The 23,931-nt window shown below is 41.9% G+C and overlaps 1 protein-coding gene across 1 annotated transcript in view; it reads right to left on the reverse strand.

Moving 5' to 3' along the window:
• Positions 1 to 282: 282 nt before the first annotated feature.
• The window catches only part of LOC119657958 (probable cytochrome P450 4d14), a 30,915-nt gene continuing 7,266 nt past the window's right edge, over positions 283 to 23,931 (reverse strand). Inside the window, exons 3-6 of the mRNA XM_038065160.1 lie at positions 1,744 to 1,953; positions 1,619 to 1,688; positions 861 to 1,384; positions 283 to 806 (exon numbers count right to left, since the gene is read on the reverse strand). Coding sequence (XP_037921088.1) covers positions 475 to 806; positions 861 to 1,384; positions 1,619 to 1,688; positions 1,744 to 1,953 — 1,136 coding nt within the window. The 3' untranslated portion in view covers positions 283 to 474. The remainder of the gene's footprint in view (positions 807 to 860; positions 1,385 to 1,618; positions 1,689 to 1,743; positions 1,954 to 23,931) is intronic.

Genomic DNA, 23,931 nt, shown 5'->3' on the forward strand with positions numbered 1-23,931 from the left:
GAATCTCCGGTAGCTGACCTGAGAAAACTTCAACATCTGTTGCAGAAACATACAAGAACTACGTGAAGAGTTACAAATCGGCCATTAAGACTGCCAGGAAGCGGTTCTGACTGGATTACTGCCACAATATTAAAAGCATCCGTGACTCTGCCGACTCATCCTTTCATGAAAAGTCAGAGGGTTTCTGGGCGGAATCTGTGAGTCTCTGGAACTACTAGCCCGTACACGCTGGTAATTACACAAAAACCAGGTTTCAAATGAAACCCTTCCAAAAATCCATTATTTGGGAATTCGAAAATCGTTTTATTAAAAGTAAAATTTACCTGAAAATGGCATAATTCAGGGTAAAATAAAAAGAATCTCGTTCAATATAGAGAGATGAAACTACATACATAAATAAATATCGATAATTTTGTAAAGAGACAGGAAGTTAAGATTGTTTTTTTAAATAATAATAAATAGACATAAAATGGTTCATTCTCTCTCTTCGAGCCCAACTCGTATTCCATTTGATGATTTCAAAATAAGGTCGCCTTGTAAAATTATTTCCGGACCGGGCAATAATCTAAAATTCATTATTACTTTCGCTATGCATGCCTTCAGATCAAGCATTGCAAACTTTTGGCCAATACAATTACGACCACCTGCACTAAACGGAATATACGCGAAAGTGCGTTTATTCTGCGTGCCAGAAGTGTTGAAACGTTCTGGGTCGAAGTTCTCGGGATCCGGAAAGTTGCGTGGATCATGATGCACACCGTAGATTTGAAGAGAAAGGTTGATACCGGCTGGAACCGTAACACCGCCTACACAAATAAAAGTAAGCATTGTCTTTAAAAAGGTCCATTGTTCCAGCTTACCTATCATTGTATCTTCCATCAATTGCCTCCCTATGCTAGGGACAGGCGGCAACATTCGTAAGCTTTCCTTTATGACCATTTCTAGGTATACCAATTCGTTTAACTTTTTGCTCGTTATCTCCGCTTCATGTCCGTTTCCGAAAATATCCTTCAGCTCTTCATAAACCTTATCTTGGATATCTGGATGGCGCGATAGTAAGTATAGAGTGAACCCAATGCCCGAAGCTGTGGTGTCATGTCCTTCAAACATGAAAGTATCTACTTCTTCGCGGATGTCATCATTTGTCAAGGGTTTGCCATCAGCTGTGGCGTGCAGAAGGATATCTAAGAAGTTCATTCGGCTTCCCTTATCTGGGCTACTGTTATGTAAAAGTTGCTCTCGGCGCTCCATGATTACTTTGTTCGTGAAGTCATGTAAGATGTTTGTTAAATGCTGCAAATAGCGCCCATTTTTGGTCATCGAGTATAGGACTGGCATTTTTCCTAAAGGATGGTGGATTTTCGCTTGTATTGCTCGAGATATTCTGACAATGAAAGAAGGGTTTCTTTTAAATAATCGAACTGTATGATAAGTTACAGAGAATTTCGTATGATAATGGTACTACGTTGATGGAAGTTCAGCAACTTTGAACTCTTTATTTTTTAAAAAGTAAGTTCAACAGGAAATCTGAGTCGAAACTGCTATATCGTCCCTTCTACTTCTACTCCACCTTAACTCAGTAATGCATATGAATACTTTTAACAGTCCAAATACATACTTTTTCACAGACACTACATATTCCGACCTGGGATCTGCTTGCGCATTCACCTTCACTCCCATTGAAGTCTCTGTTAACCAATTTATTAGAAGCATTCGAAATTTGTACCAATTTGAATTTTATACCACAAATTACGTCTAGGGCGAATGCATTGACCAATGGATAAATGTCGACTTCATCCTTCCCAATTTCTGATCTCAAATGCTCGACTAAAACGTCAGATTGTTTAGTCATTACTTCGACAAATCCTTCGAGTATACTAAAATGGAAACCTGGGGTGATTATTTTCCGCCGGGAATACCATTTTTCACCCCATGATGTGAGAAGTCCAGTGCCTGTTAAATGAAATAAAATAAATTAAAAAGTTTGGAACATATAAAGATAATCTATTCTAAGTCCTTATAAATATTTAAGTGGGGTGATGGTCGTAATTTAGCCTGGGAAGGTTCCAAATTATTTAAGAATGTGTCGCTTCGGAAGTATTTATTTATTGCTTTCATTAGAAAAGGTGCTTACTTTATTTGTAACGCTTTGTATACACCAAAACTTCATTAAAATGAGTTTGATGTCTGTCTGTCTGCCTATCTGTCCCTATGTTTCTCATAGCCATTTTCCCAAGAACGACTGAAGCTATTGGTACGAAATTTGATGGAAATATTTAGCCCATGAAGTCCTTTGGCTACACGCAAAAGGGGTCGAAAATTTGTTTTCTTAGAATATGGTCATGTGGTATCAAACGTCTGGAATGTCGGTGTGTCTTATTAACACAGTACATTCCTAGATTGATTCAAATCAACACTGGAAATGCCAGCAGGCAGGTGAAGAGTGAAGTGCGGGGGTTTAAAGGAACTATACCATCCCCAGTGCGACATCCGTAGTTAAAATTCTGCACAGACCAGCAGAAACTTTCTGTCGTATGCAATCGGTTGCTACGGTATGGCGAAGGTCATTCCAGACGTGTTCAGAAAGCAACGTACGCGGCAGTGGGGCTTTTCAGATCACTCAATGAATTCCAACGGGGCATTCAGACAGTGCAGTTTTCGATAACGGAAGCAAAAGAATGTTTTGGTGAACTTTGGGGGTTAGCCGCTAGGTAAGTACCCGTCATGCCACTATGCCTGCCATGAATATAGTGGATGCTACCGAAGAGGAGGTTCGACGAGCCATAAACCACTTCAAGAACTGGAGGGACCCAAGCCTCGATCGAGGGCAGAATTTCTGGTACAAAAAGTTCACCAGGTCAATAGTCGGCCCGAGGAACTTTCACAATGCGGGTATTACTTACCTTATCCCTAGGAAGGACACGGTGGAGGACTTTGCAGACACAAGAACAATTACTTCCTTATCAGCCCTCTTCAAATTCATAACGTCTGCTATTACTGGAAAGGTCAATGCGCAGGTAGAGACCAACAACATTCTGCCCGAGGAGCAGAAGGGCTGCCGAGTTGGGTGAAGGGGTTGCTAAGAGCAACTCATTATCGACTCGATAGCTGTAGGAGAAGCAACTGGAGGCCAACGAAATCTCTAAGACCTTTGAAGCGTCCCACACTTGGCTAATCAATGCGTTACGTCTGTATTGCATTGATCCGAAATTAATAAAGTTTTTGGCGACAGTCATGGAAAGGTGGCTTACAACCTTATCAGTGTATTCATCTGAGGGTACCAGCATTTCAGAGCATATTCGTATACGGAGGAGCATCTTCCGGAGGAATTCATTGGGTCTCCTTTGGTTTTGAATGGCACTGAAACCCTTTTCATGGTTACTGAATGATGATAAAGGGTATGGTTTTGCAATCAAATATAGCGTACGTGCTAAGTGCGATCAAGCTATATGCTGGTACAGATAACCACCTTAGAAGTCTGCTGCGAATAGTAGATATATTTTATATTTGTGATATTCGGATGGAATTTGGATTAGCCAAATGCTGAATTCAAGCCAATGGCAACGGTCATCACGATCCGCATGCCGGAAATAACATTGGTGATCTCTACATCCAAGCTATGGTCGAAACAGACTTCTACAAGTACCTAAGAATTCTGTAAGGATGCTTTTAAGTTCGAATTCCTACCACGTGTAGAACTACTGAAATCTCATCTTTTAGGAGTAATATAAAATAAGCGCATTGAACATATTCGCTATCCCCTCACTAGCTTATGCATTCGGATCTGGAAAACGTCTAGCAGCGGATGCGGACTAACTATTATGTCCAAATTCCAAATGCATCATCCAAATTAAGTCGTTTGGCGGATGAACCTGCCTCGTGACACAATATCATCGCCAAGTCGACTCGCTACGCGCTTATTTTTACAGCAAAGGCAGGCGAGTCTCTTGCATGCGGCTGTTTGTAAGGTAGACTGTTGGCTGACTCCACGTAACTTGAATGATCAATCTTTCAATCCTCTGAGTGGAGTGAAGTCGGAATAAGAGCGTATCGATGAATGGAAGTCGAATGCAATGTAAGGTGTCAAGCTCTTTGCTGAGGCAGAGGGTTTTATGGGTGTCATTCAGGACGGGGTGGTCATCACTCGAGCTTGTATTGAAAGAGTGAGTGAGGAACGTCCAGTGCAGAATGTATGGTTCGGCGTTAGAGACCTTGAGCCATTTCATTTCTGTAATGGCGGCGGTGCAATACACGAAGAGACACAATGCTGTATGTAAGGTGATTCGCCAAAATCTTGCATACAAGCGTGGGTTGATCACGGGAACATGTCCGGTTTACCGATATTTACCGATATCAGCCGTAGGCAAAATTTGGTAGTGCTACTTACAGTACATATTGGGACCGGCAAGTTCTAACTGATCTCCACATACCACACAACAAGCTATCCCCCATAATAGGAACATTGAACAGAAATACGTGGATAAGGAGGTGAACTATGAGCCGCTGGTTCGACAATGAAAGAAAAAAATTTGGCGTGCCTAGTGTGGTGGTAGTTCCATTGTATTGTTTGCTACAGGCAATGTACCCAAATCCCTTACCTCTTACCTGGATGTCTGGGGACTCTCATACAGTCTGGTCGAAATAAACCATTCTGCATACTTGCTCGATGTTGCGGGGAGTTCTCGACGGATTCTTCCATTAACCGGGTTTGTAAAATTATAAAACCAGCACTGAAGAAGGACACACGTTGTGCCCGAAATACATGTCTGCAATTCTTGAATAAAATCTATAGTTAAACTGGAAATTTTTCCTTTTAATCGTTTTACTCGAAAGACTAACCCCAGAATTTATGATCCTAGTGAATGTGGGATGTTTACCCATTAAAACCACCTCTCGCCAAGCTACGACTGAGTTTTCTCCATCTACTATGCATCCAGACACTTTATTTTGGAACGTTTATATTATCTTCAGGTTCGATTCTTTGGCACAGCCGCAGAGTTGGATTGCGTACGTCCATATGGGCCTTAGGATCTGCTTATAAATTAGAATCTTTTCGCAGATGGTCAGCTGGTAACTCTTCCGCAACAGCCAGTACATCTGTCTGTATCTGGCATTCGGCTCGTCCTTCTTTCTTAGGAAGTGTCCTTTCCAGCTGAGCTTAATATCGAGTGTCATAAGTACCTAAATATTTGACCTCACTCGCCTGTGGTACATCTTGTCCGTTTATGAAGACTGTAGCTCGGTCCTTTTTAAGGTTTTGTGTAAAACAAAAGCGATTCACACCAAATTTGGTAGAAATGTCGGAACTGTGAACGCTCACGCATTCGGTGGGTTACAATATTCTACATCGAATTTAAAGGGGGTATACATTTTTTTTCATCAAATATAGTCATGGGGTTATAAAATGAAAGGGTTAGTACTTTCCGAAGCCGGTCTTAGTTTTGACATTTGTTGGAAAGGTGGGAGTGCGAATCGAAAAATTTGAAAAAAGAATTAAGAGGCTGCCACTACGTAGTGCTATGGATCCGAAACAGCCTCCATTCCGATATTTGATCAAATAAAGTTGACAATAGTATATATTAAATAAAATATATTATTTATATAATTTTATATATTATATAAAATATATTATTATAATTTTTAGTAATTGGCTGCAAAACCCCCCTCAAGTTCTAGCACCACGAAATTTTGCAACAATATACCATGATTCTACCAAATTCGGTGGAAATCGCACTATTACTAACAAAGTTGTAATAGGTCAAAGTTGTCGCTTCTTTGTAAATTCAAGACTGAATGTGGATATTCTCACATAATATATGCATTTCTTAGTCTATTCAACAATATTGTCAATATTTTGACTTCTTCACAGCAAGGTATATCATTAATATAGAAAAGAAACACAAAAAGTTCCTTCCATGAGAAAACATAAAACCTTGAATACATGAATCCTACTTAACATGAAGTCTGCAACGGTAAAGTATAGCTTGATCAGTTGGTCTGTGAACATGAAGAATTGGGAACAACTTCCAGCCATTCAAGACGACTCGATAAACATAAGGACTAGTGCCCCATCTCTGGACTTTAGAGCAGGGGAAAAAGTTAAACCCCAATTTCTGCAACAACTAAAGAAGGCAGTGCAAGAAAATGCTCCTTTGAAAGAACTAAAGCCAACAGTTGAGATATAAGACCTGAAATCTCTCACAGTTGAAGAGGAGCGGGAAATGTTATGAGGGAGACCCTGAAGCAATTTGGGGCAAAAAAGAAGTAGATGCGAGAATAATCAAGGACCAAAGCTGTCGGCAACTGGTTTGAGAATGAAGCTTTTATGGTGGATACTTGGTGACACAGCAATATCTACTGAATCCAGCATAAAAGAGGACTGGAAATGACTTTCTGTATGTTAGCATTGGAATAAGTCACCGAAAACTAAATATTCATATATCAGTGCCACACATGACATATTCGAGGAAAAGTTGTTTTGCAAAAAGAAAAAATCGGATCAAGATCAGGAGGTTTAGCAAAGCGAAATCAAAGGGTTCAAGAAGGACAAGAAGAACTTGAAGTAGGTTATATTGAATGGTGAAAAAATTTGAAATTCGAAGCACGCCAGTAATGGAAACACTAATCTTTGGGAATAAGGATATGACATTGTAATGTAGACGCTGCAAAGAAAATTTTTCGATTCGTTGATGAATAGTACAATAGTGACGCTCTGAGAAGTGCCGCAACTTTTCCCAGCAGAATCCACAGAGTTGCTACTTCCACTCTTTCATAGATTCTGGTAGTCTGAGATGTTTTCGAATGAGTGGCATAAAATCTTAATTAAGATTGCAAAGAAAGGCACCCATTTTGAGTGCAACAACTGGGGTAGTATTTGCGTCCTTCCGGCTATTCCGAACAAATTAGTTAAATTTTCTTGCATCGCATCAAGGAATACTCCAACTCCTGGATCGACAGGGCGCATCTGAAAGGTTGTACGCGGTGGTTATCAGAGCGATATACTTACTTATGTATGATGGCGCAAAATGCTACATGCCGCATCAAAGTAATACGTAGAAGGGATTTGAAATCCAAATCCGAGTTCGCCAGGCGAACACTTCGCCACCGATACCGTTTGTTCTCGTTATCAGTGACGTCCCGATTTTACCTTATACACAGAACCTAGAGGTAACGTTGTTTCTGACGAAGGTGGCATTGAACTTGGTGTATTGACAGTGTTAGATCCGCTAGATTCGTTGCCATGTAATGCAATGGAATCTGCTATCATAAAATGCCCTTGAGTAGGCTACTTCAAAAACACATGGTACTGAATACTAGCGAAGGAGTGCAGAGGTCAAAAAGATTTTAACAAACTGGCAGATGTAGTTGACGTGCTAGGTCCTTAGGGAAGTTTGATTTTGTTGAAAGTTTTTCATTTGCGTGGTCAGCAATTCATTTACTCGGATATCGTGATCAATTTACTAAACAAAAGGTACTCCTTTTTCTTATATTGAATGCTTCAGATGGTCAAAATGATCATTTTTGTCTAGTGTCTACTGTCAATTACCAGGGCAGAGTTATTAGAAGTCAGAAACCGGAAGCCCTGCGCTTCAGGTATGAAAGGTATTTTTTATGAAAAAATATTTAGATATTGATGGTTTCATTTACGTGTGTGTTTGACGTGTATGGGGACCCACTCTAAGTTCAATGTTCCAATCTTTCTATCAAATTTCGTGTCACTGTTTCTGAGAAAAGTGCGTTCGACAGACCGATAGTGAATTGATTTAAATAATGTTTTGTTTTCAAAAAAAAATCGTCGTTGTTATCGGATCAAAGACTTGTTTTGGTTTCTTTCATCCTTACTAGTGTAAATTATCGTTAATTAGACAAATTACAATAGGTTGGGAACGGAATGTAATACAATCTTCCTTGTTTTATTTTATAGTTTAAATTATTTTATTAGGGTAACAAGAAGTACATATGAAGAACAAGAAGAATATAGTAGTGATTCGCCGATTAGTAGTTACTGCGATTTATTTTGTTAACTGTCATAATTGAGTCTTGCAATATAAGAACTGTAACCGATGTAGCCGGTTTATATTTATATACTATATTTTTCTATCTATCTATTATCATTTTATTACCCTAATCATTATTTTATCAATGAGTTTATTCAATCTCGGTGAATGCTGTATTTTATTTTCTCCAAGAGATTAACTCAAACATCGACCAGTACGCATGAATGGTTTCCACCATATTCCGGAAGAATTCCAGGACACCTAGAGCATATCTAATGGGCTGGAATAATACCTGTAACTGACAATATTATGGATTCGACAGTCTGCTTCCCAATACCTACTTCCTTGGTAAAAAAGATCCCGGCATTTACGCAGAAACTTCGAGTTACAAGATTATTCATCAAAATCAATGTTCTTTTCTTGAAAATAATCTCAATCGACTGTAAAGTAGTTAGTTTAGTTAACTGGGGGGAGCCACAGCTCCGAGCACTCAGGTCATTGTTAGGCCCATTGTACTATCCCCGTAAGTTGCCTATTCAATGGCTTCCTGCGTACGGGGTTCGCAGGCTTTAGCGAATTTGAGAACATTCTCCAGAGGCAGAGAGTGTGCAGATTCTTCATTGAAGAAAACCTTGCAAAGGTGTCTTCGTCTGAGATCTGACGATGCCGGGCAGCTGCATAAAAAGTGCAGGGCCGTCTCCTCCTCCTCCTCACATTGGCTGCACATAGCCGAAACCACTACCCCAATCTTTTCCATATGGTAGTTCAAGGGGCAGTGTCCCGTCAAAATCTTCCCTACTAGGGTTTTCATGTCCCACTTCTTAAGGGACAACAAAAATGCCGTTCTAGTGGCCCTAGGCTCTTTCACAAGGATTTTCGCTTGCCGGCAAGACTCCAAATTTCTCCACTCGGTTGCGGGAATTCTTGCAATTTCACCCTTCAGAGTAGACTTGACAGTAGATGGTCGGATTCCAAGAGTTGGTTCTGGCCCCACCATTGTGGATCCAGACCCTCGGCGAGCCAGTCTGTCAGCCTCCTCATTACCGGCGATGTTAGGGTGCCCCGGCACCCACATCAGGAATGTTTCGTTCAGTCGGCCAAGTTTCAGCAGCACCTGATTACAACTCCACATCAACTGGCTTGGTATGTCGTTGCCATTTAGTGCTGATAATGCCGCCCGACTGTCGGAACAGATTCGAATGGTGCGACCCCTCCATTTTTGTCGCAGACATTCTTCTGCTGCCAATGAAATGGCATTTATCTCCGCCTAGAATATGGTTCTCATTTTTCCTAAGGGTCGGGCCAGTTCTATAATCGGATTCTCCGAGAACACCCCTGCGCCCGATCCATCCTCCATGACTGACCCGCCGGTGAAGATTATTAGGTCTGTAATCTGAAAAGACTCATGGCCACTTGTCGACCATTCGTTTCTTTCGGTGATTACGACAGTGTATGTCTTTTCAAAGACGAATCTGGAAATCATATGGTCGGTCAGCATCAGGGCTACCGTTTGATTTCGCCTTTCCACGCCTCAATGGTATCGAGCCTATATGCGTCGTTGGCTGCTTTCCTTTTCACCTCCAAGTGAACGGGGGGTAAATTTAGGATAGCTACAAGTGCCGCAGTCGGCGTAGTACTCATTGCTCCAGTAATACTTAGGCAACCAAGTCTCTGAATCTGCGTTAGTAGCTTCCTGCGGTTAGCAAAGTTCATTCTTGGCCACCAGACGATGCATGCATACATCAAAATGGATTTTATTATGGATGTATACATCCAATATATCCGTTTGGGTGAAAGTCCCTAGGTCTTACCTATCGCATTCCTACAGCACCAGAGCAATCTGCAGGATTTCTGATATTGTTCCTGGATATGATGCTTCCACGTTAACTTGGAGCCGAAATGTACTCCTAAGGACTTGACTGTTTTCCGCCCCTACTAAGGTGGGTAGCGTATAGCTGCCCCACCTGACGTTCCTAGTGAACATAACTAGTCCAGTCTTCCTAGCGTTCATTGTGAGCCCATTGCGGAGGCACCAGCTGTGGATTACATGCAGAGTTGCATTCAAGCGGTCACATACTGTGTCCGCAAACTTGCCGATAATTATTACGGCTAGGTCGTCCGCAAATGCTTGCGCGAAGACTTTTTTGTCCTCCAGGAGCCACCGCAGGTATCCATTACCAAGAGCCATAACAGTGGAGAGAGAAACCCTCCCTGTGGGCATCCCTTAAGACATCCTGCTTCAATAGACTTCTGGCCGACCGACCGTTTTTTCTTCACCCTAGCATGTGAAGGATCCAACTGATTAGCAGCGGTTCGATTCCATGCTGTCTTGCCGCATCACAAATTGTCGCGAATGAGGCATAATTGAAGGCATCTTCGATGTCCATGAATGCGCCTAAGGCGTATTCTTTTTCGGACATCCCCTTTGCAATTTTTGCCGTAAGTTCATGGAGTGCTGTCTCCGTGGATTTGCCTTTCAGGTAGGCGTGTTGCCTATGGTAAAGTGGCCACTTGGGAATATGTGTATCCCTTATGAACCGATCTACTAGTCTTTCTAGTCGTTTTAGCAGAAAGGACGTTAGGCTGATCGGTCGAAAGGTTTTTGCGTCTGTGTAGGTGGGTTTTCCTGGTTTGGGAATGAAAAACAGCTTCACATCCCGCCATTTAATTGGAATATAAGCGTGTGCTAGGCATGCACGATATATATTCCGAATGTATAGACCCAGGGCATCCATTTCCTCTATTACTAGCGCAGGGATGATACCATCCGGACCTGCAGACTTGTATCGATGGAACGAGTTAAATGCCCATTTCACTCGCTCCACTGGTACTACTTTGCATGCCAGATTCCAGTCTCTCGGTTGAGGGCTGTATGCACCTGTTGGCCCCGAGATTAGATTTTGGATGCTGCCTGGGAAGTGCACTTCAAGCAAATGGTTTCCCGTTTCTTCATCGCTTTCTGTGTACTTCCTGTACCTCCTAACTATAACGTACTTATGCCAGCGCTTAATCCAATTCACGAAAAACATTTTAAACCCTGTGTCTATTATGTCCTAAAAAATAGTCTTCGATTTTATTATTACCTCTGCTGAAAATTGCGAACATCTATGTCTCGCCTCCAGTACTCAATGCGGTGTCACTTTCACAACTATTGCCCTAATGAAATTTGGAGAGAATGTCGGTTACAGATGTGGCAACCTAATAAAAACAAGTTGGGAAACCGAAAGCTGGGCGCTTCAGGTATGAAAGGTTTTGTGTATTTCTTATATAAAGACATTTGAGTGTGCATTTGCTCCCATTAGTATGTAGCACGTAATATATGCATATCGTATGTGAGAGTATCGGGTGATATTGACATTCATAGTCTTGAATTTGCAAAGAAACGACAACTTTGACCTTTGTTAGTAATAATGCGATCCACCAAACTTGGTAGGATCATGCTCTACATTATAGCCTACGTTACTACAGAATTTTGTGGTACTAAGATGAACTTAATGGGGGTTTGCAGTCAGTTACTAAAAATAATAATAATACTCCGCCGAAGCCGGTCCCAAGCCCGGTTGTGAAAGGAGGAGGAATGGATAGCTCCAGTCTGAATGGCTGTACGCCACCGCAGCGTCTCAGGGGGTAGGTGAGGAAAGTGCAGGAACTTTGCAGTCTTGCAGATTACTCACTAAAGAAGCTATCTACACACCTGCCAGCTAGGGATAAAATGCACCACCAAAAATGAGAAGAAGGAGAAATTTAAGGTCCGGTACGGATAACCGGCGGGAGTCGTCTGACTTGGTGACCGGGTCGGGCTCTCGTAATGGACAGCACGGCGTCGAAACCGCTAGTCGTGGGGCGGTACGACGTCTAGGCGCCACGACGACCAGGAGCGCAGCTCCGCCTGTTGCAGCTGTTTCGCCACAATCTGTGGCGACCACTTCAGCAGGTTCGCGTAGGAAGCGGATGAAATGGACTGAAAAAATGAACCTCTTCATCATCCGCTCCTACTACGAAATAACGGCGGGGGCGGGTACAACATCTTACCGCTCCTTGTTGCACCAGAGATTCGTCGAGCGTTTCTCGCAATTCGCGCACGTGACTGTGCAGCGAGTCGCAGACCAGTACCGCTTCATTACTCGCAGCGACACAATCTCGGCCACCATCAGGGAACGTGTTCGATTTGAAGTCATCGGGGAAACTGGTGACCAAGAGTCGATGGGGGCAGAGGCGGCGGCATCAACAACACCACGCCGCACTGCAGGCAACAGATTCAGTACTCGCCGAAGCACTCTTCTCCACCGTCCAGCTGAGGTTTCCGCTGAGGTTCGGGACGAATTCCAAAGAGCGTGTGTTCTTGGATATGGATCCTTTGCATAGACCAAGTATTCCCAGGCTCTATGTATCTCCAGCAACTCCGCGAATTCTATCTCAAATCAATGATGAGATTGCATCTCGACTGTGTGCTGATATGTCGCTGCTGCAACTACAATCACTTGTGTATTGTGGTCCAGTTGCGGCTATCAGATTGCACGGTCAGAAGATTCGCTTTCGCGTTATTGGTTTGAGTGACAAAAGAGATCCACCATGGAAAATTCGTCTGGAGCGTCGGCGGGACTCACCAAGGCAGGACATTGCTAGACTGATTCAGATCAGCACTGGCAATGCCAGCCGACGGGTGAGAAATAAAGTGCAGAGGGTTTACCGGAACTATGCCATCCCCTGTGAGACACCCGTAGTTGAAATTCTGGACACACTAAAACAGAAACTTTCTGTCATATGCAGTCGGTTACGACGGTATGGCGAAAGTTATTCCAGACGTGTCCAGAATGCAACATACGCGAGGAACCAGCGGAGTTTTTCCAGATCTCTCAACGAATCCCAACAGAGCGCCCAGACAATACAGTTCTCGGTGACGGAAGCGAAAGAGTATTGGGGTGGACTTTGGGGGTTACCCGCCCAGCATGCTGAGCATGCTGAGTGGATCACCGCCGAAGGCACCCGCCATGCCATTACACCTGGCATGAATTTCGCGGATGTTACCGAAGAGGAAGTTCGACGAGCCATAAACATCTCGAAGAACTGGAGGGGCCCAGGTCTGGATCGGGAGCAGAATTTCTGGTATAAGAAATTTGCCAGCGTACACAGTCGGTTGGCACGCAGTATAAATGAGATCATGAGTCGGCTGGAGGAATTTCCACCTTTCCTCACTGCGGGGATTACCTACCTTATCCCTAAGAAGGACACGGTGCAGGACCCCGCAGACACAAGACCGATCACTTGATTACCAACCCTCTACAAATTCATCACGTCCATTATTAGTGGAAGGATCAATGCGCACCTCGAGATCAACAATATTCTGTCCGAGGAGCAGAAGGGCTGCCGAGTTGGGTCAAGGGGTTGCAAAGAGCAACTCATTATCGACTCGGTAGTTGTAGGACAAGCCACTAGAGGTCAAAGAAACCTCTTCAGTTGCTATATCGATTATGCCAAGGCTTTTGATAGCGTTCCGCATACCTGGCTAATCGACATCCTACATCTGTATCGCATTGATCCGAAACTATTAAAGTATTTGGCGACAGTCATGGAAGGGTGGCATACCACCTTATCGGTGCGTACATCTGAGGGTGCTAATACCTCAGAGCCCATCCGTATACGGAGGGGCATCTTCCAGGGGGATTCATTGAGTCCTCTTTGGTTTTGTATGGCACTGAACCCCTTTTCATGGCTACTGAATGATGCTAGAGAGCATGGTTTTGCAATAAAATATGGCCTACGTGCTAAGTGCGAACTGACACACTTGATGTACCTAGATGACATCAAGCTGTATGTTGGTACTGACAACCATCTTAGAAGTCTGTTACGAATAATAGACATGTTCAGCCGTGATATTCGGATGGAGTTTGGATTAGACAAATGTCGAATCCAGGCCATCCGCAAAGGTCATCACGAGCCGCATGCCGGACATAGCATTGGTGACCTCCATATCGAAGCTATGACCGAGACAGACTTCTACAAGTACCTAGGAATTCTGCAAGGAACCCATGCTAGAGTTGGTGATCTGAAGGAAGCTCTGCTGTCTGAATTCCTGCGACGTGTAAAGCTGGTGCTGAAATCGCATCTCTCGGGGAAGAATAAAATAAGCGCGTTGAATGTATTCGCTATCCCTTTACTGGCTTATGCATTCAGAATATTGCCGTGGACGAAGACCGACCTGGAAAACGTCCAGCAACGGATACGGACAACTATGTCCAAATTCCGAATGCATCACCCAAAGTCTGCCGTGGAGCGGATGAACCTGCCTCGTGACATCGGAGGTAGGGGCGTGGTTGACGTGGCGGCACAACATCATCGCCAAGTCGACTTGCTGCGCGCTCATTTTTACAGTAAAGAGTAGGCGAGCCCCTTGCATGCGGCTGTCTGTAAGGCAGACTGTGGACTGACTCCACTTAACTTGATCCTATCCTTAATCCTCTGAGTGGGGTGAAGTCGGACCAGGAGCGGATCGAGGAATGGAAGTCGAAGGCAATGCACGGTAAATGTGTGAATTGTCTTTGGCAGCCATTTGTCGATTTGCATCTGTCGAACAGATGGCTGTGTGCTGGGGAGCTCTTTCCTAAGACGGAAGGGTTCATGTGTGCCATTCAGGATGGCGTGGTCGCCACCCGAGCTTATAAAAAACTCATCATGAAAGAACGGGTCGAGAACGACCAGTGCAGAATGTGTGGTTCGGCGTTAGAGACGTTGGACCATCTCATTTCTGGCTGTACTGTTATGGCACCGGTGCAGTACATCACCAGGCATAATGCTGTATGTAAGGTTATCCATCAAAACCTTGCATACAAGTATGGGCTGATCACGGGGACAGGTCCGGTTTATCGATATGAGCCGCAAGCAGTACTTGATAGTTCTGCTTACAGCATGTATTGGGACCGGCAAGTTCTGACTGATCGCCATACCGCACACAATAAGCCTGACGTACTGTTAGTTGACAAGACGGGTCGCTCCGCGTATATTATTGATATTGCGGTCCCCCATAATAGCAACGTTGAACGGAAATACGTGGAGAAGAAGTTGAACTATGAGCCATTGGCCCGGGAAATCAAAGAAATTTGGCGTCTCGAGCGGGTGGTTGTAGTTCCCATAATATTGTCAGCTATAGGTATTGTACCTAAATCCCTGACGGCTTCCCTTGATGTCCTGGGACTTTCGCAAAGTCTGGTTCAAACCATGCAGAAGTACACCATTTTGCATACGTGCTCGATGTTGTGGGGAGTACTCGACGGATTCTTCCACTGACCTACCACCAGTGCCCCTTTAGTTTTTAAGTAGGTAGGATCGTCCGAGCCTAAATGCTTAGCACTTAGTGCTAGTATTAGGTAAAATTCGGCATCTGCCGAGATTGTGATAACTCGGAAATAAAAATAATAGTAATTACTATTATTAACTTTATTTGATGGGATATCTATATTCCTAGGCACCATATAGTGGCAGCCTCCTGATTTTTTTCAGATTTTTTGGTTGGACAGTTTCTGAGAATGGGCCGGTTAAATAAATGATCACTTTCGACCCCCCCCCCCCCCCCGCACTCCCAACCTTTCCAACAAATAAGACCAGTTTCGCAAAGTACTAATGAGACCTTTCATATGATACTCCACATGACTATACTTGGTGAAAAAAAAAATTACACACCCCTTTTGCATGTATGGGGACCCCCTTAAATTCGACGTAAAGGGATGTAATTCACTGTATGCGTGAGTGTGATACTGTTCCCACCTTTCCACCAAATTTTGTGTCAATCGCTACAACCGTCTCCGAGAAAAACGCGTGTGTCGGACAGACAGATAGACAGACGGATAGACAGACAGACAGACAAACGGTAAACCGATTTTAATAAGGTTTATTTTACACAAAACCTTAAAAACGGGACTTGAATCGGGCCAGTAGAAGTAACACGCAGTGGCAAGCCCCATCCCCTTCTTTGAAAGTTATAAAGCGTTCACCTCAGTCGACGAGCAGGACACGACCCGGTCGTGTCAAGAAATGGGCAAAGTTTCATGAGACGCACGATTCGGGTTTGCACGCCAAATATTGATACCCTCACTGGTAAGACGAAGGACTATATCGTCATTGCGGGAGTTAACAAAACTTTACAAATTGTTCCTAAATTAGGATATTTTAAGTAAGAACACAGCGTGAGTTCAACCATAAACAGGATGAACATATGTATTGGGCTAATGAAGCAGAATATATAAATTGGGACTTGTACAAGCAATGCTGTTCAGCTTTAGCATACAGAATAGAGATGCTAAGACACGAATTCCTCCTTATATTCTCCTTATATTGTTACAATTACAAAAGATCATTGTGAAGATTTGTACTTTTTTTATGAGTGCCAAGATATAACAAGTTAACGCCGGTGTTCTTCATAGTCATGTGGGTGAAAAGACAGACGGGAACAAATGCCATGGGTGAAGAGGGTTTTTTTTTTTTTGGGAGTAGGGTAGGTGAATGCGTTTACGCACAGAGTGTTGGACTCCCGCAACAGCACGCTGGCGGACTACCAACTAAAAACCTACCAACAGGTTTTCAGCATTTATCGTGATATCATTGAAAAGTTTTATATATCCTCGTAATATTTTTTTTGCTTTATTTGTTTATTAAATTATGCTTAACGCAAGTGCATTATCTATATCTATCTTTTATATCTATATCTATCTTTTATAACTGAAGCGCTTCGACATGTTCTACGAGAGCGGATCCATTCGGTCAAGTGACGATTCTGGGTGGTTTATCATTTGGACTTTATTAAGTAATATAATTGGAATCATTGTAAAACTGGGACGTTAAGCTTTTGCTATTTATGTACTCTAATCGGCCCAGTAAACGTATTAATGGCAACTGATAACCTGATGCTTTCTACGCTTACAGTACACAGAGCCCACAGTGTTGGCTGAGATAATAGTTAATCTGAAATTGACACGATCGTATCGGGGCAGACTGATATTTACCTTATCAGTTTCGCGGAAAAGGTTGGTGGCTCTATATATTTTTAAGACATATGTTATCGATTGCATCTGATTATCAGACATCATTTACCAATAAATAATAACAATAACAGATAAAGTCATCAAAGAGCTGGAAAAGCTGCACGATAGTGAAACAAAAAAGTTGATTTTAAATTCATATATAGGGAGGGGAGCTTGCAAATGAAATTCACTTAGTATGTATGATGTGGATGCGAAAACGGAAGAAAGCAGCTGGGGAAAACAAAAATAAAAATGGTATTAAATGGATCATCTTGGGGCCATAAACAGTTAGTTAAGGAAAAATTGCACAAATGCACAAAACTCATTATCGAAGAGAAAGACTTCAGTAGGAAGCAATGTTAGCACCAATCCGAAACCGAAGTGAATTCCTTTTATCACCATATCCAAGGAGCAAAAGCTATTCAAAGAAAGGCAAGTCGGAATACCGGAAGCTCGGCACCTCGGTTATAAAGGTTTTGTGTTCATTTTACGTATATAGCTATGCATGTAAAATATTCCTTCACATACATACTGACAAATTCTAAAATATACATATGTACATACATATTAAAGACATAAATATTGTACTCATCCTAAATAAACAAACATCCCCTGCCCCAAAAGATGTTTAATTTCATATATACAGATGACTATCGCCGGTAATTGATGTTGTTATACAAATACCTAAAACAAGTCGGGAAACCGGAAGCTAGACGCTTCAGGTATGAAAGGTTTTGTGTATTTCTTTTATAACAAGATTTGAGTGTGCATTTGTCCCATTAGCATGTAGCACGTAAAATATGCATATATTATGTGAAAATAGCCACTTTCAAGTGATATTGACATTCATAGTCTTGAATTTGCAGAGGAGCGACAGTTTTGACCTAGTATAACTTTGTTGGTAACAGTGCGATTTTCACCAAGTTTGGCAAGATTATGCTCTATACTATAGTCTATATTGCTGCAAAATTTTGTGATTCTAGGGTGAACTTAAGGGGGGTTTTCCTGTCAATTACTAAAAATTATAGTAATATACTATTATTAACTTTATTTGAACAGGTATCGGTATGGCGGGTATTTCGGAGCCTAGGCACCATATAGTGGCAGCCTCCTGATTTTTTTCAGATTTTTCGGTTTGGTAGTTCCTGAGAATGGGTTCGTTAAAAAAATGACCACTTTCAACCCCCGCATTCCCCACCTTTTCAACAAAAGTCAAAACTAAGACCGGCTTCGGAAAGTACTAACCGATACCTTTCATTTGATACCCCACATGACTATATTTGATGAAAGAAAAATTTACACCCCCCTTTTGCATGTATGGGGACCCCCCTTAAATTCATCGTAAAAGGATGTAACTTACTACATTCGTGAGCGTTCACAGTTCCCACCTTTCTACCAAATTTGGTGTCAATCGCTGTAACCGTCTCCGAGAAAAATGCGTGTGACGGACAGACAGACAGACAGTAAACCGATTTTAATAAGGTTTTGTGTTTACACAAAACCTTAAAAAGCTAAAAACGAAACACGAAAATATCCTCATGGACTGCGTGGTTCCTAAGAGTTCACTTTATATGATGATGACGTCATACACGTTTTGGAGTGCAATAAATTCATGTGAAATACCAAATTTTAAATTTCTATAACTTTGTTAATAGATTGCTTTCAAACTTCAAACGTTATTTATCGCCTATAATGATGCCAAGATGAGTTTAAGGGAGTTTTCGGGTAAATTTCTAAAATATGGTAATATACTATTATTAACTTTCATTGGACAGATAACGCAACTTTAGCCTTTGTCTCGCTGGCCTTTTAGCCGCTTACTTCGATGTTTAGACCAATCTTGACAAATGAATTTTCGTTAGCGCGAATTGCATGACCATACGATCAAAACCGTCTTTCTCGCAATTTTCTCACAATCAGTGCAACCCTATATTGATCGCGGATATCCTCACTTCGGATGTGATCAAAACTTGCCACGCGACTGGTCCAATGCAACATTTTTTTCTCCATCACCGTAAGACGCTGTTGATTGTCTTTTATAGTCGGCCAACACTCAGAACTGTAGGGGATGAAAGGGCGAGCGACATTACGGTAAATTTTAGATTTGAGATGTTCGTTGATGATACGTCGATCAAAAAGAACGCCAGTTGTGGAACGCCACCAGCTTGCGCTAATATGTGAAGAAATTTCATAACGCAGTTCTCCATTGACTGATAGCAGTGACCCGAGATATTTAAATCGTTTAGTATTAGGCAGGTCCATGTCACTGACAGTGAAAGTGCCTGTTTCATGGAGATCGATCGTCAAAAATTCAGTTTTATTCAGATTCAATCTGAGATCGTTTTGCATAAGGCGTTTATTCCATTTGCGGACAAGTTGCTTGAGATCATTTTTGCTATTGGACGCTGGGAAAACATTATCTGCATGAAGCAGTGTATAGGGCGCTGAATGTTGAAGGTTCCGTGTGACGGTGTGGTGAGAGGGCAATTCCTTGATGAACATAAACAGAGAACGAAGCGGTTTTGATGCACCGCATCGCCGTGAATTTCTCAGTTGCATAGGTTCTGAGAACGAGACTTGTTTCACTCTTTGGGGCACACATTTTGAGCTTCACTCCGTCCGTTTCACCCAATATCAGAAATAAGATCATTTTCGAAAAGTATCGCTTACATACAGCAGACTATATTCTGTGTTCCGTTTAAACTCAACACAAAATACTGCCACTTGCTGTATGTAAAGAGATTTGCAGACCCCACCTTCTCACAAATTGTTTGTGATAATCGGTTCAGGCGTTTTCGAGTAAATCGAGTGTGACAGACAGATGGAATCGATTTTAATAAGGTTTCTTTTCACATAAAACAAAGACCAACTTGAAACTCCATGAAAGACGGCCTAAAGTTCTTTCTTTCGTTGTGCGTCTCGTTTTCCGGCTTATTTTATAGTGAAAAAAAAGACAAATTTCATTTCTCAATGCCGAATAGCGAGTTTTATTAAAATCGATTGACTGTCTGTCTGTCCGTGTGTCTGTCTGCCCGTCACACGCATTTTTCTCAAAGACGGTTATAGCGATTGACACCAAATTTGGTAGAAAGCTGGGAACTGTGAACGCTCACGCATACAGTGAGTTACATCATCATCATCATCATCAACGGCGCAACAACCGGTATCCGGTCTAGGCCTGCCTTAATAAGGAACTCCAGACATCCCGGTTTTGCGCCGAGGTCCACCAAGTCGATATCCCTAAAAGCTGTCTGGCGTCCTGACCCACGCCATCGCTCCATCTTAGGCAGGGTCTGCCTCGTCTTCTTTTTCTACCATAGATATTGCCCTTATAGACTTTCCAGGTGGGATCATCCTCATCCATACGGATTAAGTGACCCGCCCACCGTAACCTATTGAGCCGGATTTTATCCACAACCGGACGGTCATGGTATCACTCATAGATTTCGTCATTGTGTAGGCTACGGAAGTGAGTTACATCCCTTTACTACTCAACCGAAAAATCTGAAAAAGATCAAGAGGTTGCCACTATATGGTGCCTGGGATCGGAAATACCTTCCATAACGATATCTGTACAAATAAAGGTAATAATAGTATATTACTATAATTTTTAGTAATTGGCTGTAAAACTCCCATTAAGTGCTAGCACCACGAAATATAGGATATAACAAAAAGCATGATCTCACCAAGTTTGGTGAAAATCGCACTATTACTAACAAAGTTATAATACGTCGAAGTTGTCGCTTCTTTGCAAATTGAAGACTATGAATGTCAATATCATCCGAAAGAGGATATTTTCACATAATATATGCATATATTGTATTACGTGCTACGTACTAAGATATACATAAAACCTTTCGCACCTGAAGTGTCCAGCTTCCGGTTTCCCGACTTGTTTATTTTTCATATATCAGTATTTCGAGGACCAGTTGTCCTCTTCCTCAGTGAGTTTTTGGCTTTGGCCCAAAGTTCGTTTCAAGTAGAAGAAGGGATGAGTCAGGATAATTTTAAAAACATGGGAAGGAAGTAGGGAGAAAAAACTCTTTATAATAAAGCAGCCCTATAATGCAATATTAACACTCATACAGCAGACAGTCATGATACAAAACTACTGGAGAAACTGTATGCCAGATGATTCCTCATTCCTCTAGCTGTGACAAGCAAATGTATCGTTCGATTCATAATTATAAATTTTCATTAACATATGATAAAAAATATCAAACTGGGGTATAATTAACCAATATATATATACGAGTATATACCAAAAATAAGTGGGGAAACCGGAAGCTAGAGGCTTCAGGTACAAAAAGTTCTGTGCTTCCCTATATGAGGAATAATGAATGCATGACAGCCCTGTGTATACATAGTTAAAAATTCGATTGTCCTCTATTTCTTGAAAAGCCATTTTCACAAATAATTTTTTTTAAATCAACATTATAAACAAATGTGAAGAAGTTAACCTGCAACAGATGTAAATAAGTCGGAAACCGGAAGCTAAGCGCTTTGGTTTTGTGTATTTCTTATATAAATGCATTTGTCCCATTTGTACCTAGCTCGTAATGTTTATGCATTTCGTTTGTCAAACAATTCACTTTAGTATGAGTCCTAGAATGCAAGAATTTTGCACATTTGTTAGTATACTTTATGCTCTATTTTATTGCCTATATTATTGCAAACGTTGGTGATGCAGAAGTGCAAACAAATATAAACAGAATACTTGCGTCCACGAAGATTCTATTATCTAATCGAGAGCTTTCATTTCATTCCCCACATGGACATATTTGGTGAAAAAAATACATTCCCCTTTTGCGTATAATAATAATAATAATAATAATCGTTGGCGCAACAATCCATATTGGATCAGGGCCTTGAAGTGTGTTAGAGCACTTCATTCAAGACCGAAACGGTACACCACAGTACACTGTGGGAGGCAATGTGGTCAGCATTGCGCTCGCCCGAGATTATTACCCTGATTTACTCAGGTACTCATTCACAGCTGAGTCGACTGGTGTCCGACATCCAGTCACGATAACAAATTCCTCCGCCCCCAGCGAGATTTGAACCGCGACCTTCCGCTACGACAGCCCAGCGCTCTAACCACTTGAGCCATCCTTTTGCGTATAGCAATCTTTTTACCAAATTTCCAGAAAATATTTATAAACGTTTCCGAGAAAAGAGCGTGCAACAGACAGTGAACTGATATTAATAAAATTTTGTTTTTCATAAAACCTTTATAAAGGTTAACACAGGAAAACAAAGTTAACAATGTGGATCCTGAGTTACAGAAAACAACTTGGAGAGTAAGTAAACAATGTCTTCGTATTTCGAATATTCAGAAGAATCTTATATCGAATTCTCACGCTCACCAAACCTTAACAAATGCAAACGTGGATAAAGTATTCGGCTTGGTTTGTTCCGCTCGAGTGTTGCTGTTTTGGCACAAGTTAAAGGAAATTTACCTGAAGCGCTAGTGACGAGTCTACACTTTTGCTAATCAATGGAGTCGCCTTAGCAAAGCCTGTCCATAATGGTTGCCTGCATTTGCAAGCGTGGGTATAGCATTGGGTGTCCAAAGTTGTGCCAAACGTTTGTGAAGGTGCAGTTTGCAATATGCGCCAAGCGGGTGGATCCGGCATTAAGTCCATTGAGATGGTATCTTAACAGTAACACATATTAAGAATTAGGTATGAACTGATTTGTATCCCTTGTATCCTTTCCTTTCGCCTATCCATTGGCACTTCCAATGCTCCTGTTTTCTATTTACAGATCTCATCCTTTTGGCGTACTTCGTCTGTGATAAGATAGAGATATGCTTCTCATCTGATCTGTAAAATACCAATCGGCATCATTCTCGAGATGACTAATGTCGATTCATCTGAGACAGGTCTGTAGGTAGAATATGTCCTCTAGGGCTAACCTTCAATAGATTGCACTCAATTTATGGGCGTCGCATGCTATGTGAAATGCCCTTCCTCATTTGGGACTGCATAAAACAATATGGAGCTCATCGCCAATAAGTAGCTTATCGCGGCCGTTCAACGTTCGGCATAATTCTTGCCAGTCGGCGTGTCATAAGCATGCATTGCTTATAACTCAGCCTCACTTTCATGAACTTGAAACCTTGGAGGCGGTAATGTGAGAATGCGCAATGGCGGGCTTAATTTCACTACCGAGGATGAGGATTGCTTCTGTTTTTAAATCTAATTGAAATCGGTTTGTTACTTGTCTGATCGTCCGTCTGTCTGTCTGTTACACACACTTTTCTCAGAAATGACTACACCGATTGACAGTTGATGAGAAGGTTAGAACTGCTGTTGAAGTTAAGGAGGGGGTCAGCCAATGTCGCCAAGTGGAGTATCAAACGGAAGGTCTAGATTACTTTTCAGAACAAATATCAGTTGGGACGTTATTTGCAAAGGTGAGGAGTACGGGGGCCTGAAAGGGGCTAATTACTTCAAGGATCTGTTGTCGGACACTACTCAACCGAAAAATCTAAAAATATGGAGGTCCCCACACATTCGAAAGGCGGAAGCAAAATGAAACTTTTTGAGAAAATTTACTATATCATTGGGTTTTTGATTGTAAAGAAAAATCAAAATATTCTGTCACAATCAAAATTGGAGTAAAATTAGGACCGTTATTGGCCCGCCAATGGGTTCATTCTATCGAAACTCGTATTCTAAGCTGGTCGATTTTTGTGCGCTTTTCGAGGTTTTCTCAGGAAAGTCGGGAAGTTGAGCTTAGAATAATTGTTCGCGCAGTTTGTATTATGTTGAACGGTACATGTGGCTAACAAGATTGATTTTATTTTGCGAGAGGCACCATCCTCTTTAAGTCCACCCAAATACTGGCCTACGCTGACGACATTGACATTATGCGAAGAACAACCCGAGATGTATAGTCTACCTTCATCCAGATCG

Source organism: Hermetia illucens, chromosome 5 (assembly GCF_905115235.1).
Source record: "Hermetia illucens chromosome 5, iHerIll2.2.curated.20191125, whole genome shotgun sequence".
Taxonomy (NCBI): domain Eukaryota; kingdom Metazoa; phylum Arthropoda; class Insecta; order Diptera; family Stratiomyidae; genus Hermetia; species Hermetia illucens.